This window comes from Talpa europaea (genome assembly GCF_964194135.1).
Source record: "Talpa europaea genome assembly, chromosome: 11".
In the NCBI taxonomy this organism is placed as follows: domain Eukaryota; kingdom Metazoa; phylum Chordata; class Mammalia; order Eulipotyphla; family Talpidae; genus Talpa; species Talpa europaea.
Genome location: NC_140078.1, coordinates 72,398,878 through 72,414,722, shown reverse-complemented (window position 1 = coordinate 72,414,722; position 15,845 = coordinate 72,398,878). Strand labels below are relative to the sequence as shown.

At 43.0% G+C, this 15,845-nt stretch overlaps 2 protein-coding genes across 4 annotated transcripts in view; one reads left to right on the top strand and one right to left on the bottom strand.

The window, feature by feature from the left end:
* The window catches only part of KIF9 (kinesin family member 9), a gene marked incomplete at both ends in the record, with an annotated part of 38,055 nt that extends 35,103 nt beyond the window's left edge, over positions 1 to 2,952 (bottom strand). Inside the window, one exon of one of the 2 annotated variants that reach the window (XM_084247084.1) lies at positions 2,773 to 2,952. In XM_084247084.1, coding sequence (XP_084103210.1) covers positions 2,773 to 2,809 — 37 coding nt within the window. The remainder of the gene's footprint in view (positions 1 to 2,772) is intronic. The other variant, XM_084247085.1, reaches the window with a different exon arrangement.
* A 1,389-nt stretch (positions 2,953 to 4,341) lies between these two features.
* Positions 4,342 to 15,845, top strand: part of KLHL18 (kelch like family member 18) — a gene marked incomplete at both ends in the record, with an annotated part of 46,393 nt that continues 34,889 nt past the window's right edge. The window contains one exon of one of the 2 annotated variants that reach the window (XM_084247496.1): positions 4,342 to 4,485. In XM_084247496.1, coding sequence (XP_084103622.1) covers positions 4,357 to 4,485 — 129 coding nt within the window. The remainder of the gene's footprint in view (positions 4,486 to 15,845) is intronic. The other variant, XM_084247495.1, reaches the window with a different exon arrangement.

Here is a 15,845-nt window from a genome sequence, read left to right as displayed (position 1 = left end):
GAGAGGCAGATTCAGGTCAATGACCTTTCTATTATGTAGAGTTGTCTTACAATGGAAAAGACTGTCTCAAGGTAAGGACCATTAACAGTCAAGGAAAGTCAGGATGGCAGCCAGCAGAGATTCCACAAGGAGACTGCTGCATTGAGGGGATGATTCATAGATCTTTACTATCCTGCCCAACAAAGCATTTTATAAAAATATTTTGAAGTGGAATTATACAACTCTCTAAATGATAACTAAGCCACTTCATATTTCATAGAATATTAGTCTCATTGGTCAAATAACACTAGGCCCTCTCCTGAGAATATTTGTGTGAAAATATTTAAATACTAATTAGCAAAATTTGGTCCTGGCATTGACATAGAGTGGAGAAGCAAAGAGGGTTATTAAGTAGAAGTGATAAAAGTGTTGATGTTTATGCTTTAAGGGGAACTTACAAGTTAATCAATGTTTTAGATGCCTTATAGACTGATGACAAAGGATTAAATATTGAGAGAAAAAATACTGAGAAAATCTCAAGAGCACTAAAAAAAAGCTAAGTAAAATATATCTGTAATTTCATCAGTTTTGTTAAATCTAGCTAATACTAGAAAAAAAGATGAAAATATACTAAATAACTTCATTGTTCAAAAATATTCAGCAAAGGTACACATTTCAATGTTAAGTTACTCTGAGGTGAAACATTTCCAATTTTACATATTCTGAGATTTATCTACCATTTTTTCTTTCCTTCTTTTACCTTATTATTTTTGTAATTTGTACAATATAATTGGGTACTTTATGGTCAAGTAGTCTTAAGACTGAACTCTGAAATTTCAATAATTTCATTATTCCAGAACCATGAATATAAAGAATGTTAAAAATTCATTTAGAGGGCCTCCCCTGGTGGAACATGCGGTTGAGCACCGCGCTGTGAAGCTGTCTGCAGCCTCTTCTGTAGCGCTGGTTCAATCCCAGCTGGCAGGCGAGGGTCCCACATGGTGCGGCAGACCTCTCCTGCCTCACCTGCTGCTACTCTCAGCAATGTGTTTCGTCAATCTGCCTGTTCTGTTCCCTGCTCTGTCTCTGGTGAATCCTCTCACCCTCCTGCGCATCTGGCCTTATATAAATAAATAAATAAATCTTAAACAAAGCAAACAAACAAAAAACAACAAAAATTCATTTAGAATTAATGCTCCATGCTGTTCATTGGAGCCACTGGAAAAAAAAATAGAATTAATGCTCCAACAAAACAGACACTGAATGGAGCGCGGGACTTGTGCTACACAGGCACATCTCTTTTGATCTCCCTGTCAGAGCTGGAGAAGTTCATTAAGAAATGAGGCATTTGCCCCTAAGATGACTGTATTTTCATGGGGCAGGATAGAGGAACTGAGGCAAAATCAAACTCCTGGACAGTTGAGTAAGATAAACTGCAAAGGAATTTGCTGAATTTATGAAGAGTTAAGAGAAATATGAGGCAGAGGGAACTGACTCAATTTTATCTCCAAATAGGAAATTGCAGTATCAATGGTTATTAAGGAAACAAAAGTTTGTGCCACTGCAAAGCACACTAATGATTAAACTGACAAGGTATTTAGTGTTTTTTAAAAAACTAATTTTCAAGAAATTTACTATTAAAAAAGTCATACATGACAGGAAGTTTCTTCTTTTAATTATAATTATTTCACTTTTAAAAAAAGTACACTAAATAAAGAATATTAGCACTCTACATATATTATCTAAGAGAGGTTGAATAATACCTGATAAAAGTGATTCCAGATTTGAAAAATATAATATTCCTCCACATTTCTAGATATAACTTGTGATGACCACTTGATTGCCTCTTACAATTATCTTTAGAATCAAGAAGTGGCATTAAATATCTCATTAAAGACATGTCATGTGCTTTCAGTTATTGCTTCAATGATGTGGAAAAAATAAGACTTTAACCCCTGGCAATCATGCTACTTTCATCTTTGTCTTCTCCTGAGTGTTTGTCCACTTCCAACATTCCTCAAGTAATTATTTCATGAAAGTTTTTTTCCAACCACAATGGGATCATTCTGACTTTTTAATATTTAGAAAATGAATCTGAAAAGTATTCAGGTGAGCAAGGATAATGGCTTGTCTAATTTATGTACTAAACGTTTTTTATGTATGTACTAATTTTTTGGTCTGCAAAATTGAGCTCTAGAAATACAGAGGGACAAGTAGCTCTAGCATGAACCCCAAAATGAAGAAACTAAAGAGGACATTCCCTCTCATTCCCTCAAGTTCACTTTGACCTAGGATGTCGGAAAGTTGAAAGTGGAGATGTGTTTTGACTCAAGCAAGAACTTACCCTCAATCTTAAAAGTTCTGGGAACTATTCCCCATATCATACCAAGGGTCCATCCTTCTGCCCAGTAAGGTTACAGTGTTGCCCAGGGTGCCCACTAAAAGGGACTGTGAAGTAGGGCAGCTCTGGGGCAGGTGCCCAGGTCTACTTGCCATCCGCTCCCATCCACTGACAGCACAAAGGCAGCACATGCCAGCTGCAAGCATTGTTCTCCTGTAGAGTCTGCCCCTTCTCTGTCCTGCAATTTGCCAACATACACATGCACATGCAATCATTCTTCCTTGCATCCCTTGCTACCATCCTCCCCATGCTCACACCCATGGATGGCTCAAGGTGTACCAGGAGCCATACCAACTCAAAACAAGCTTTCTCTATACCCCTCCAGCAAATCTGCTACTCAACAGCCTTTTAATACCCAGGCATTTGGGGACCCCATGCCATCTTGCACTTACTGAAATAATGCTTGTTACCGTTCTTACGCCGCTTCATTTGAGTGGGCTTCAGCTCCCAAATTAAGTTAATTGAGGGGTAGGACTGTGACTTTTATGTCTTTTGAATCCCCCCTCAATGTCCAGAACCGTGCCCAGCACAGAGCAGATGCTCAAGAAGTGGTGATTAGTGGTCATAGTCATAGCTGAAAGCCAGAGGGTGGATCATTCTCCACATGTGGGTCCATCTTCTGTCACTACTGAGAGAGTCCCAAAGGGCATATAATGTCACTCCCCACCCACACCACCTCCAACCCTGAACCCACACCCTTTCTGAGTTTCCAGGTACCACTTGCAAGAAACCATGTTCAGTCCCTCACCACACTCTCCCTTTTAGTAGGGGTCCTTCTCCCTCAGGACCTTGTGGGGAATGTCCCCTCTAAGGTCACCACCCTTAGATGTTTCTGGTGGAACAGGCTCCCAGTTTCCTTATTCGTTTTAGCAGTGGGAATGAACAGAACCAAACATACATGAAGGCTGGATAAAAAGGAAAGGAAACGTTTGTTGGAACGGTAGGCACCAGGAGGATCCCTACGTTAAAGAGCTCCTGGCCAGGCGAGGAGCTCTTACTGGGAAACCCTCAAAGCCACCAGAACGGCAGCTCTGAATCCTCAAAATATGATCCAAATGTACGGGCCCTGGACTTAACAAGACTCCGATCCAAGCATAACTGGCCCTTCTCCTTTTTCTCACGCCACATATCAAAGCCCTGTGTGGAGCCTTGACACCATTCCATTCCCTCTGCAATAGTTTCCTCCATCTATAGACGCGAAAGGCTCGGACGGGCGATCCCGAAACCCTCTCCAGTTAGAAAGCCGATGCAGAAGAGTCAGGAAGACATCTGCCCTCCTAACACACCCAGACCCCTCACTTCCTCTGAACCTCAGGAGCAATAAAAGAGACTTGTGGGGCAGAATAGACTAAGGCACAGACAGACTGAAAGGACGACGTCCTCCTTCGTCTGGATTTCACAGACCAGAGAACCAAGCAGGGGGACTCCAGAATGAACCAGTGTTGGGATCCAAGCTGCCGCTCGCCACCCGGGTGTACATCCCATCTCCGGCCTCCCTTCTCCCCTTTTCCGCCCCTGCTCACCGCTCCCGAGGCGGCAGCCCTCCCGCAGTGCTACTGCTGCAACAGCATCTACCGAAATCCGGCACGCTTGGGGGAAGGGCTGTGTACACAGTCGCCATGGCAATGGCTGTTTCCGGCGATTCCGGAAGTATCGAGGTGGTGGGGGAAATGAAGACCACGAGCCTCTGTTGAGTACGAGTAAGATCAGGGTAGAACTGAAAAAACGGGAAAAGAGACCGATTAATCTAGGAAGATTGCGGCAGCTTAGACGCGAGGCCAGCGTTGGGAACGAAACCCGCTCTAGAAGCAGGAAGCGGGGCTTCCGGCGTAGAGGAATGTGCGACTACGGCGGCCGCGCAGGCCCGTCCAATGCCAGCCCCGCCCTGAGCGCGGCCGTCCGCGCATGCCCTCGCCCCGCCCTGGTTAGTATCGAGCCGGCCGGCAAGGCCTGCGCAGTCGCGGCGGCCGGGGAAGATGGTGGAGGACGGCGCGGAGGAGCTGGAGGACCTGGTGCACTTCTCCGTGTCCGAGTTGCCTAGTCGCGGCTACGGCGTCATGGAGGAGATCCGGCGGCAGGGCAAGCTGTGCGACGTGACCCTCAAGGTACCGTGGGCGGGGCGGCACGGGACTTAGGGGGCCGGGGCCGGGTGGGAAGGAAAGAGGGGCGGGGGAGCGGGAAGAGAGGTCTACCCGGCGGAGGGATGGACAGGGGAGGTCGGAGGGAGAGACCGTGTTCGGGAGACAGAGGTGCCGAATAGGAGAGGCTGATGGGGGCTGAGTGGTGAGACGGAGAGGGGTAGCCTTTTATCCCTCAGAAGGGCTGAGAGGTGCGCCGCTGAGGCACCCGGAGTGGGAGACATTGAGGTACCCGCCTCCGTTTTCTGTCACACATACACACACGAGCAAAAGGACTTGTAGCCCCTCTGTAAGGAGGGCACGGTGCCGACGGTGCATTCTGAGGGGCACCACTGAAGCATCGTCTCTTGTCACCATAGACATTTCTTTGGGCCCGGGAAGTTAGCCGTGCTGTTGTAGAGGCTTCTCCTCAGGAGTCATTTGTTTGCCCTTGATTGCTGGAGCACTACCTTGTTCTTTAAGAGCTTTGAAAATCGAATCTGGAAATCTTTTGAGGGGGACCATGCACACTGCCACAATGGTTCCAAAGCCTGGCCCGATGGGCTCCGCGGGGAAAGGAATCTCTTAACCACCTGTTCCCTATTGACATTCTGGTCAACAAAGCCAGCCTCCCCCCTGTGCTCTGCATTCATTCCTGCTGAGGAGGCATGCTGTGCTGCAACTTGGCCAAACTGTGGAGTCCTTAATGTGAAGAGATGCTGCGGTAAGCCCTGTCCCCTGTTGGGCTTTGGCAGTAAGGTTCTCAGCATCTGTGGAGGACCTTGTTTAAGAACAAAACTATCACACGTCTTTTTGCTTTTATTTTCTGCAGTTATGGAAACTTTTCTTCCATATATTTGAGTCAGACCTCTGGAGATAGTAGAGTGCAATGGTGAAGAACGTGGCTTTAGAGATAGAAAGATTTGGATTATAATCTTAGTGGTAACCTTGTGCAAGTTACTTAATCTGCCTAAGCATCAATTTTCCAAATGTAAAAATGGGGATGATTATCTAATTCTCCCTAGTTTGAGGATTAAATGAGAACATTTGTAGTGTTCTTTGCATAATGCCTGGCATAAATTTTGCATCACTCTCAACTCTTCCTGAAGCAGATTAGTTTTCCAGAAGAGCAATGAAGTGGTCCGAGAGAGAAAAAATCTTTAGTAAGGAACCAAGAATTTTGAGAAATGAGCTGGACTAAAAGAGGCAGAGGATATAAACAAATGAGAGATTTCTAATCTGCTTTTCAGATAAATAGACACTGAAAAGCTGGTTGGAAGCTTTTTGGTGTGGGATGGGTCTATTGACTAGTGAACCTGCCTGTAGGGTAGTGTTTTTTAAACACTTTAGCAGAGATTAAAATCACCCAGCTTTCTTATTTAACCACTGGTTGTTGGGCCTCACTCCAGAATTTCTTATTCAGAAGGTCTAACATGGGCCCAAGAATTTACATTTTGTACAAGTTTCTGGTAATGCTACTTCTGGTCTGGGGCCACATTCTGAAAGGTGTAGTTGTGTGAGGATGGAGCTGTCCTTTTCAGTGGGCTATCTCAGAGTTAATGGCCTTGTCCAGACTGACCCTTATCATTCTAGGAGTCTTATGGTGAGGGAAAACTAGGGGCTCTTGGTTCTGTACACAGACTTTCACTTAGCCCCCCACCCCCCAAATGGTGCCACTTCCTTGTCTTCTAAACCTGGAGTCTCTATCTCTAGTTCATTCTGTCCAGAAAATAAACCTCCAGCTTTCTGCAGGGGCATTGATATGGCAGTTATTTGCCTGAGGATGGGGACCAGTTCTGCATATTTTTAGCCCTCATGCTCACACCTTCGGCAAAAGCCTGTGTCTCTAAAAGTTGAGTTTTAGAGAAGGTTCTGCAGTGGTTTTCCGTATCAGTACTCAATATTCTCCACCTACATTAATTACTGTTCATTTGTCTGATTTTCACCTTCCAAAATATGGTAACATTTCTAAACTGCTGTCTCATTTTTTTTTCTTGGGAGCATTGCTATTCCATCATTGTCCATCTGAAAGGTAATATAGCACAGACATGAGCCAGACTCCCTAGGTTTGAATCTGGGCTCTGCCACTTACTAGCTGTGGTGATTTGGGCAAGTTTCTTTTCTTTGTTTTAATATTTATATAAGAACTGGGGTATAGGCCAGAGGTGCGGGAATTCACCAGAAGCAGAGTGGGAAGCAGAACAGGCAGACGGACCGAAGATACTGCAGCAGGCGAGGCAGGAGAGGTCTGCAGGCGAGGCAGGAGAGGTCTGCCAGGCCATGTGGGCATCTCCCTGGCTGGCTGAAAATCGAATCCACACTGCAGAGGCTGCGGACAGCTCCATAGTGCTCCGCTAAACCCACTGCGCCACCGGAGAGGCCTTGGGCAAATTTCTTAAATGCTGGTGATTCAGTTCCTTCATCTACCTAATAAGAGTGTTGAGGATTCCATTAGTTAATCACTTAAAACAATCATGTAGTAAATGCTCAGCAAGTATTAGATACTTATGAACAGTAACTGAATGGGATTTTCAGAGGGAGTAGAGACAAATTTGTATTTTTGACCTGTCATTTTGAGTTTGTTGTAGTTTCTGATGAATTCTGGATGATTTTATCTAAATGTAATTTCATTGTCTTAAAAGAATTTGCAAATCACTGTTCTACTTCAGTAGTCTGAATTCATTTACATTTTGATGAGGACCCAGTCACAGAAGGGGGAAGGATTTGTCCAAGATCACAGATTGAATTAGACCTAGGAATAGAGACGAGGCTCTTTCTTTCTATACTCTAGGTCAAACGTTCTTTCATGCTCTCCTGTTGCCTCTTCTGTCACTGACATTGAACTGTTTTCAGCTACTTCTATGTGAATTAATCTACCTCGGATCAATTATACCCATCCTTAACCTGACATCTTTTCTATCTTCCAGAATTTTAGAATGGAGTCTTTTCTATCTGAATACCATGAAAGCAGCCATGCCACATTCTCAAAGTTTACTGCCAACTCCGACACCTTGCTTAATTTTCTTTCTGGAAATATTTGAAATTTAAAGCCCTGGGTTACTTGTTGGATAGTTAAATAGAAATATAACAGAAAAGGGTAGTTAATATATTGGAATTTCTTTTTTTGTAAATTACCTTCTCTATTTCTGGCGACCTGAACCTCTTTGGAAATCTCTAAGCAAAGAACCCTCTCCCCAGAAAAATGCACATGCTTGTGTACATGTAAAATTCAGTCTTGAGAGCAGTTCCCCTGAAGTCCATCTTTAGGTCTTGGGTTATGAATCCAACTGAATATTCTTCAAGCGTATGATCCTTCTGCTAGCAAATCATTTTATTTTTAATGTTAGGATGAAAATACAAGCCTTTTTGGCAATTTAGAACATAAGACCTGGTCTGAGTAGAGAAGTCTGTATCCCCTCTTCTGAACAGCTGGTCTCCTCTGAGTTTTGAGGAGCCCAACTGCTCAGGCTGCCTCTATCAGGTTCCTGTGGAACCAGTGATTGGGCCAACTCTGCAGATTCAGTGAGTGTTCTCCACAGCTTTTTATTCATGAGGTTTAGACCCACCAGATTCATGTATTTTTATTCTTCCTCACCTTACATACTTTTTAATTTTTCTTGTGTTTGAGAAGAGAATGGGGTCACTAAACCTGCATACTATTTGCTGACCCATAAGCTTAGAAGAGAGAGGAGCCTCCTACACACCCACATGCTTTGTTTTGCAACCACTAATAAATGTTTTCTCAAAGATCTGTGGGCTTGGGTCTTCCCAGCATTTTCTTAAGGTCTCTGCTGAGGTTTTGAACGCATATCTGAGACTAGTCTCCAGAAGGAAATGTCTTTTCCATTGGTGAAAGGCACAATTTTAGAATTGTTTCTTTTGACCCACTAAATTCAGGTTATACGATTCACAATGAAACTAACTTCAGGAGTCACAGATTTGAATCTGGAATCTTGCCTAATTAGTTGTCCCACTGATATTGTGGTGAAAGAATAGGTGGAGAAGACTATCAGGAAATGAAGTGGAGACTTGTTGATGCATGCCATTTTTTTGTTATGTGTAGTGTAGTGAATTACACAGCTATAATTATAGAGCTAGAATAATCATATTAAAAAGGAGCCATCGAGGTCATCTATCAATGCCATTCATTTTACAGATGAGAAAAACCTGAGGCTTAGAGCTATTAAGGGATTTGCCCAAGGCACAAAGCTATATTATCTGAGGTGTAACACAGCTGTTCATTGGTAGAAGCAATGCTTTTATATCCTCTGTCAGATTACTCACCTGTCTTGCTACTGGTAGGAAGCAGGAAGGGTAATAAACACCATCTTAAGTGTCATCACTGAATACTGAGGATAATGATGTGTATGCCTAGATTCAAAGTCACGATTTGATTTCAGGAGAAAAGAAAGACACAGGCTTTTTCTACTAGTCTTCTAGTATGAATTCTTGGTTTTTAAATGATACCATTTTGGAAAATTTATGCTTCTGAGTATCGTTCATTTCCAGAGTTTTCTACAGACTTTTTTTCAGGTGGTTGTCTTCATTTTCAGACTTTCTCCTTTTTAGAACCAAGAGGAAGAATGTGGTTCTTGAGAGCACATGTATACATTCGCACGTATCACAGAGTGCACTTGTGATATGAACTGATTCATCAGAAAATACTGTTATTTCCAAAAGGCAAATTTGCTCTCTCCTTTAAGTTATGTTGTGGATACTGCTGTTAAATTTTGACACTAAGAAGATGAATATGAGAGCTTGACACTGCCTGATTTGTGGGGAGGGAAAGTTGGCGGTATCTTGGAAAATCATTTACCAGCCAAGCCACATTCATGGAGTTCACCCTGAGGCATCTAGAGGTTGGCCTACTGGGTGAATTTAAAAAAACCTATGTTTGGAGATGTTTCTAACTGCTGGCATTTCCTTTATTTTGTGCATGAGATGCCATGGTTTGTCTCTTGGCCACACCTGCTTCAGCTTGTTGACTGGTTGATGGAAAATGAGACCATATTGTTTTTCTAAAGATCTTTTCTTAAATTACAAGCTTGGCATCTACTTTCCTATTCTTCATTTGATGAATATGGGCACTTACATTGCCTCATTACAAACAGCCAACTTGCCCAGAGTTAGCTTAGGAAGACCTTTTCTGCCCAAACAGTTGATTACATCAGCACTTGTTTGCAAATGGGGAGAAGAGGATGAACCAAGATGTGTGAAGCAGGAGTTGGCAAGCATTTTCTATGAAGAGCCAGATAGTAAATATTTTAGGATTTGTGGGTCATACATAGTTTGTTGCAAGTACTGAACTCTGATTGTGTGGCACCAAAGCAGTTGTACACAATACATTAATAAGTGGTATGGCTGTATTCCAATAAATCTGTATTTACAAAAATAAGTGTGGGCTAAACCCATTGACTGTAGTTGGCTACCCCTATTGTATAATGCTAGAGCCTTTGTATAGTTTTAGACTTTTAGAGTAGGTTACAATTGCTTTTTTACTCTAGTGTGTACTTCCATAGTTTCAACACAGTATCTAGGAATTAAAGAGTGCAGATGAACCAGAAATGGAAAATGTTTCTTTTTCTAGCTCACTGCAGGTGATCATGGAACTGCCCTAATTGGTGACTGAAAAACTGACATAGGAGAAATTACTGTTAAATTTTACATCTCACCTTTAAAGTCTTGTAGCTCTGTTGGAGCCTGACGCAGACATACTTCCCAAGCATTAACTAAAGACACCGTGCTCCCTTTCTGTCTCGGTTGGAACTGAGGATGCTTAACTGCTTGCAGAATGGCAGGCCAGAGGAGACCATGATGGCTCCTGTGTTCCGGTGGACCTGACCAGCTGTGTTCAGGGCCATGAAGGTAAGGGTAGAGCTTGGGTCTTTGGCAGGCAAAGTAGTGAATCTGTAGTTCAAATATGATCCAATATGTTGGGCAGACTGTGCAGGATATGCTTTTCAGAAAATAAGTTCAAGATATTTGTACAGATATTTGTGCAAACATATTCACAGCAACATTACTCATAATTGCCAAAAGATGAACACAGCCCAGAGATACAACTGGATAAACAAAAATGTGGTACATTTTCTTTGTATAATCTATACATGTAAATGGAATATTATTCAGTCTTAAAAAGGAAGGAAATTCTCACACATGCTACAACATGGATGAACCTTTAAGACATGACACTGAGTGAAATAAACCAATTACAAAAAGACAAATATTCTCTGATTCCATAAAATGAGGTAATTAGGGTAGTTGAAGCCATGCAAGGCTAGGGAAATGTCACATTTAATGTGCTCACAATTTCAAGACATGGCTCAAGCTCAGGGTGCAAGTTTACAAAGTGGTGATTAAGTAAGCAAAGAGTTTCTAAGGCCACAGATGACTGGACTCTTTCCTAGGGAGACTTCCAAAGGACATGAAATCAAAGAGTTAGGACCCAAGGCTCAACATAGTTCGTTGCATGATATGTTTCAGTAAATATTTCTTAAGTGAGTGAATGAATAAAAGTGAACTATAATTATTCATATATTTATGAATGAAAAAATCAGGACAAGCTGTTAGGAGTGTGTATAAGAAAGATAGGATGCATTTTTCTTTTCTTTTTTTTTTAAAGATTTATTTATTTATTTATTTATACAAGCACTGGGTGCAGTCAGAAGCACGGGAGGGCGAGAGAATTCACCAGAGCCAGAGTAGGGAGCAGAGCAGGCAGAAGGACCGAAGTACACTGCTGAGGGGAGCAGCGGGCGGCAGGAGAGGTCTGCGCGCCATGTGGGACCCTCCTCTGGTGGCCGGGGAGCAGCCGGGGATCGAACTGGCGCTGCAGAGGCTACGGGCAGCCTCGCAACCCAGCGCTCAACCGCTGTGCCACCGGGGAGGCCCGGATGCATTTTTCATAGTTCATGAAGAGAGCACAAAATTTCACTTATACTTTCCCCTTTTCTTATTTGGGAGGGAAGATATTAACAGCCAGAGCAACAGAGACCACCTCTGACTTTTCTTGAAGGAAATTCTATTCTTCTGCACATAGTGAAAATCAGACGTTAGAAATTTGCCAGGGGAGTAGGAAGTAGAGCAGAGCTGCTCAGCTCTTGGTGCTTTTAAAAGGTGCTGTTTTCCATATTGCTGGGCTTTTTTTCTGTATCCATAGGCTCTCATTTTAAGTCAGCAAGACAACTGGGGAGCGCCACAGAGTAGTGGGAATGCAGGAACAACAGCTGGTGGCTGGTTTTCTGTAGGATTAAGGGAAGAACTGCTGATTTAACTGAATCTGCGATTAAGCTGCTCAGAGAAATCTGTCACTACCTTCTGTGACATATAGAAGAGAGAAGCTTAAGGATGTCCTGTGGTGTTTACCACCACTACTAGTTGACCATTCTAGGACTGCTAGCTTGTTCTTGATATCCAAGATGTGGCAAAAGTACTTTTATTTTTTAAGCCCTGTGTTTGGCATTTAAAGCTCATTGGGGAAGAGAGATACCTATCAATTTATTATGAGATAAGAGTGTGTGATAAATTTTGTCACTGCACCAATATAACCAGAGGCCTAAGGAAACAACATCAAAGGAATAGCAGTTATTTCCATTTTAGAGGGTTTGTGACAGTTTCATTGAGAGGATGGTATCTGGTGCCTTGCAAGACCTGTAGGACTTTGGCAGTCATTGTGGGAAAGTCATTCCAAGCTGAGAGAGAATATGTTCAAGGGCCCTGGCATGAAAGTACACATACAGGATGTTTCTTAAACAAGTTAGACTTAGAGTTGCAGGGTGTAAGGTATGACTGGGGAGGTGGTTTGGATGCAGACCAAACTCCCTGAATTCTCACAGTGAGATGTCTTAACTGGTAAACAACATCTACAAATCACATGTGGTTGGTACAATTAGATATTCTGTGGTTTCTAAGAACTCTACCCTCCCATCTCCGTCTCCTCCCATTCTATCTTACTGGATGGACATAGGTAGAAGGCAGTGGTGAGTTTGGAAGAGGTGTGGATAGGCCTGAATGCTTTAGCCAACGCTTTTCTGACTCTTCATATGGGACCACAACTTTAGGTCTTTAAGTGCTAACTGGTCAGCCACTTCCTCCCTCACCTACTTCCTGAGTCACTTATACAGTGTGGCCCCCTAAAGCAGAGAAACTCAGGTTCTGGTAGGAAGTTTCAGACTGTATGCTTTAAAATTGGATTAAAACTCCAATGTATACCCAGTGTGTTTTATTTTACTAGTCTGTTTCCCATCCCTATGAGTTTGCAAGGACTAATTGTTTTTCTCTGTGGTGGGATGGACAAGCACTACCTTTTTCTTATATGCCACCTTGTTAGAAACTCATCTGAACAGAGCAGTTGCAGTATGACTATCCTCGTCCAGGACTGAGGATGCTGTTAGCCTGGAAGTCAAACCCTCCATAATTGACCCTAAACCTTACCATCTTTTTCTTCAGTTTATTGCTTTAACCAGCAAAATTTTCAGATGAGGTTAGAGTAACACTCTTTATGCTTTCCCACCACTACGTTTTAGTCAAGGGCCAGTGCCATCCTCCCACTGACTCCACCAGTCCTGAGCCAGAAGACTAAAGGTTAAAAAGAAGATAGGAATGTCATCAAAAGTTTGTTGCTTATCTGTATCTCAGATGAAGGACTGAGAGCTACCTTTTAGATGAAATAAGGTTTAGGATTCATTACATAGACTCAGGATTGAAGCACTCTTCTAAATGCTGGGATACAACCTTTTCTTTCTTTCTTTCTTTTTTTAATTTACTTATACAAGAACTGGGGTACAGGCCAGAGGTGTGGGGGTGGGGTGGTGAGAGGATTCACCAGAGACAGAGTGGGGAACAGAACAGATGGATTGACTGAAATACACTGCTGAGGAGAACAGTGAGCGAGTCAGGAGAAGTCTGCTGCACCAGGTGGGTAGCTCCCTGGCCGGGGATCGAACTCATGGTGCAGTGGCTGCGGTTGCTTCTTAACATCTTGTGCCACCAGGGAGGCCCCTACAACCTTTTCTTTGCATAGAAAGAATATTCAAACTGGACAGGGAGACATTTGGTAGGGACAATATAATATGTGCTTGAGGCTGAACCAGATACTGCAAGAAGGGGAGAGCTGACTGCCTGGAAGTCAGGGGAGCAAACTCCTTGAGGTGCTGGAGCATTTGAACTGGATCTCTAAAGATGAGGAGTAATTCACTGGGTAGAAAGAGGATAAGGATTCAAGCAGAGGAAATAGGAAAATTTAGGGAGATTGAAAAGAGAAGCTTGGTGGGGGAAAAAAATGGTTGGGATAACTGAGGGCCATTTTAGGATTTGGATCTGACTTGGTAGTAAGGAGCCCAACAAAATGGAAACTGATATTTAATATTGTATATTTTGGTGATTGATTCAGAAGCTTCATTCATTCAACAAACATTGTTAGCGAAAATCAACTCAAAATGGATAAAAGACTTGCATGTAAGACCTGAAATCATAAAATATGTAGAAGAAAACACAGGTAAAACATTCCTTGACATATACTTCAGAAACATCTTTGCAGACGTATCTCCAGCAGCAAGGAAAATAAAGGAAAAAATAAACTGGGACTATGTCAAACTAAAAAGCTTCTGTACAGTGAAAGAGACAGAAACCAAAACAAAGAGCTGCCCTACTGAATGGGAGAAAATATTTGCACACCATGTCAAAAGACAAGGGACTGATGTCGAATATATACAAAGTGTTTATACAACTCAACAAAAACAACCCAATCAAAAAAGGGGCAGAAGAACTAAATAGGCACTTTTCCAAAGAAGACATTGCAGATAGTCAACAGACATATGAAAAAATGTTGAACATAACTTGGGATTTGCATTGGGAAATGCAAATCAAAACCACAATGAGATAACACCTCACACCTGTGAGAATGGCCCATATCAAAAAACCCAGAAACAACAAATACTGGCAAGGGTGTGGAGAAAAAAGAATCCTCTGACACTGTTGGTGGGACCATGGACTGGTTTAGCCCCTATGGAAAGACGTGTGGAGAGATTCCTCAAAAACCTGAAAATGGGGCCTCCCTGGTGGTGCAGCAGTTGAGCGCTGGGTTGCGAGGCTGCCCAAAGCCTCTGCGGCGCTGGTTCGATCCCCGGCTGCTCCCTGGCCCCCGGAGGAGAGCCCCACATGGCGCACAGACCTCTCCTGCCGCCCGCTGCTCCCCTCAGCAGTGTACTTTGGTCCTTCTGCTTGCTCTGCTCCCCACTGTGGCTCTGGTGAATTCTCTCACCCTCCCGTGCTTCTGACTGTACCCAGTGCTTGTATAAATAAATAAATAAATCTTTAAAAAAAAAAAAAACTGAAAATGGTTCTACCGTGTGACCCAGAAATTCCACTCCTAGGTATCTATCCAAAGGACACAAAAAACACTAATTCAAAAGGAAACCGATACTCCTTTGTTTAGAGCAGCACTATTTACAATACCCAAGATATGGGAACAACCTAAATGAGTGGATGAGTGGATCAAGAACAGATGAGTGGCTCAAGAAGATGTGTATATATACAATGGAATACTACTCAGCAATTTAAAAACATAAACTCTTGCCATTTGTGGCAACATGATGGTACTGGAAGGTATTGTCCTAAGTGAAGTGAGCCAGGAGAAATATATATACCTCTGTATGTGGAATATAGAGAAACCGAACAAAGCATCAGACAAAGACAGACTTTAAAATGGATCCTTGAAAGCTGACCACAGATCTGAGTCATGGGGGCTGGTGATAGTGAGAAGGGAGGAAACAGAGTGCGAGGAAAGCACAGTGGATTATGGTGGAGGACTACGCATTGGTGGTGGGGAAATTATGGTGACGACACCTAAGGGAAGAAATCCTATACTGTGGCACAAGGGGTTGAGACGAAGCCACTGCAGCATGAGTTCGATCCCCAGCCAGGGAAAAACCAACATGGCGCGGCAGACCTCTCCTGGCTGGCCCGCTGCTCCCCTCAGCAGTGTACTTCGGTCCATCTGCCTGTTCTGCTTCCCACTCTGTCTCTGGTAAATCCTCTCACCCCGGCACCTGTGGCCTATACCACTCATTGTATGCATGAGTGGATAGATCTTTAGAAAAAAAAAAAAAAAGAAATCCTATACTGTGAAAAAACAAGCAAGGATGTAAAATAATTCTATGTCATTAATATAAATAAATAAGAAAGACAATATTTATTTATTTAAAGATTTATTTATGCATACAAGAACTGGGGTACAGGCCAGAGGTGTGGATGGTGAGAGGATTCACCAGAGACAGAGTGGGGAACAGAACAGGCATATTGACTGAAATACACTGCTGAGGGGAGCAACAGGCGAGAAAGGAGAGGTC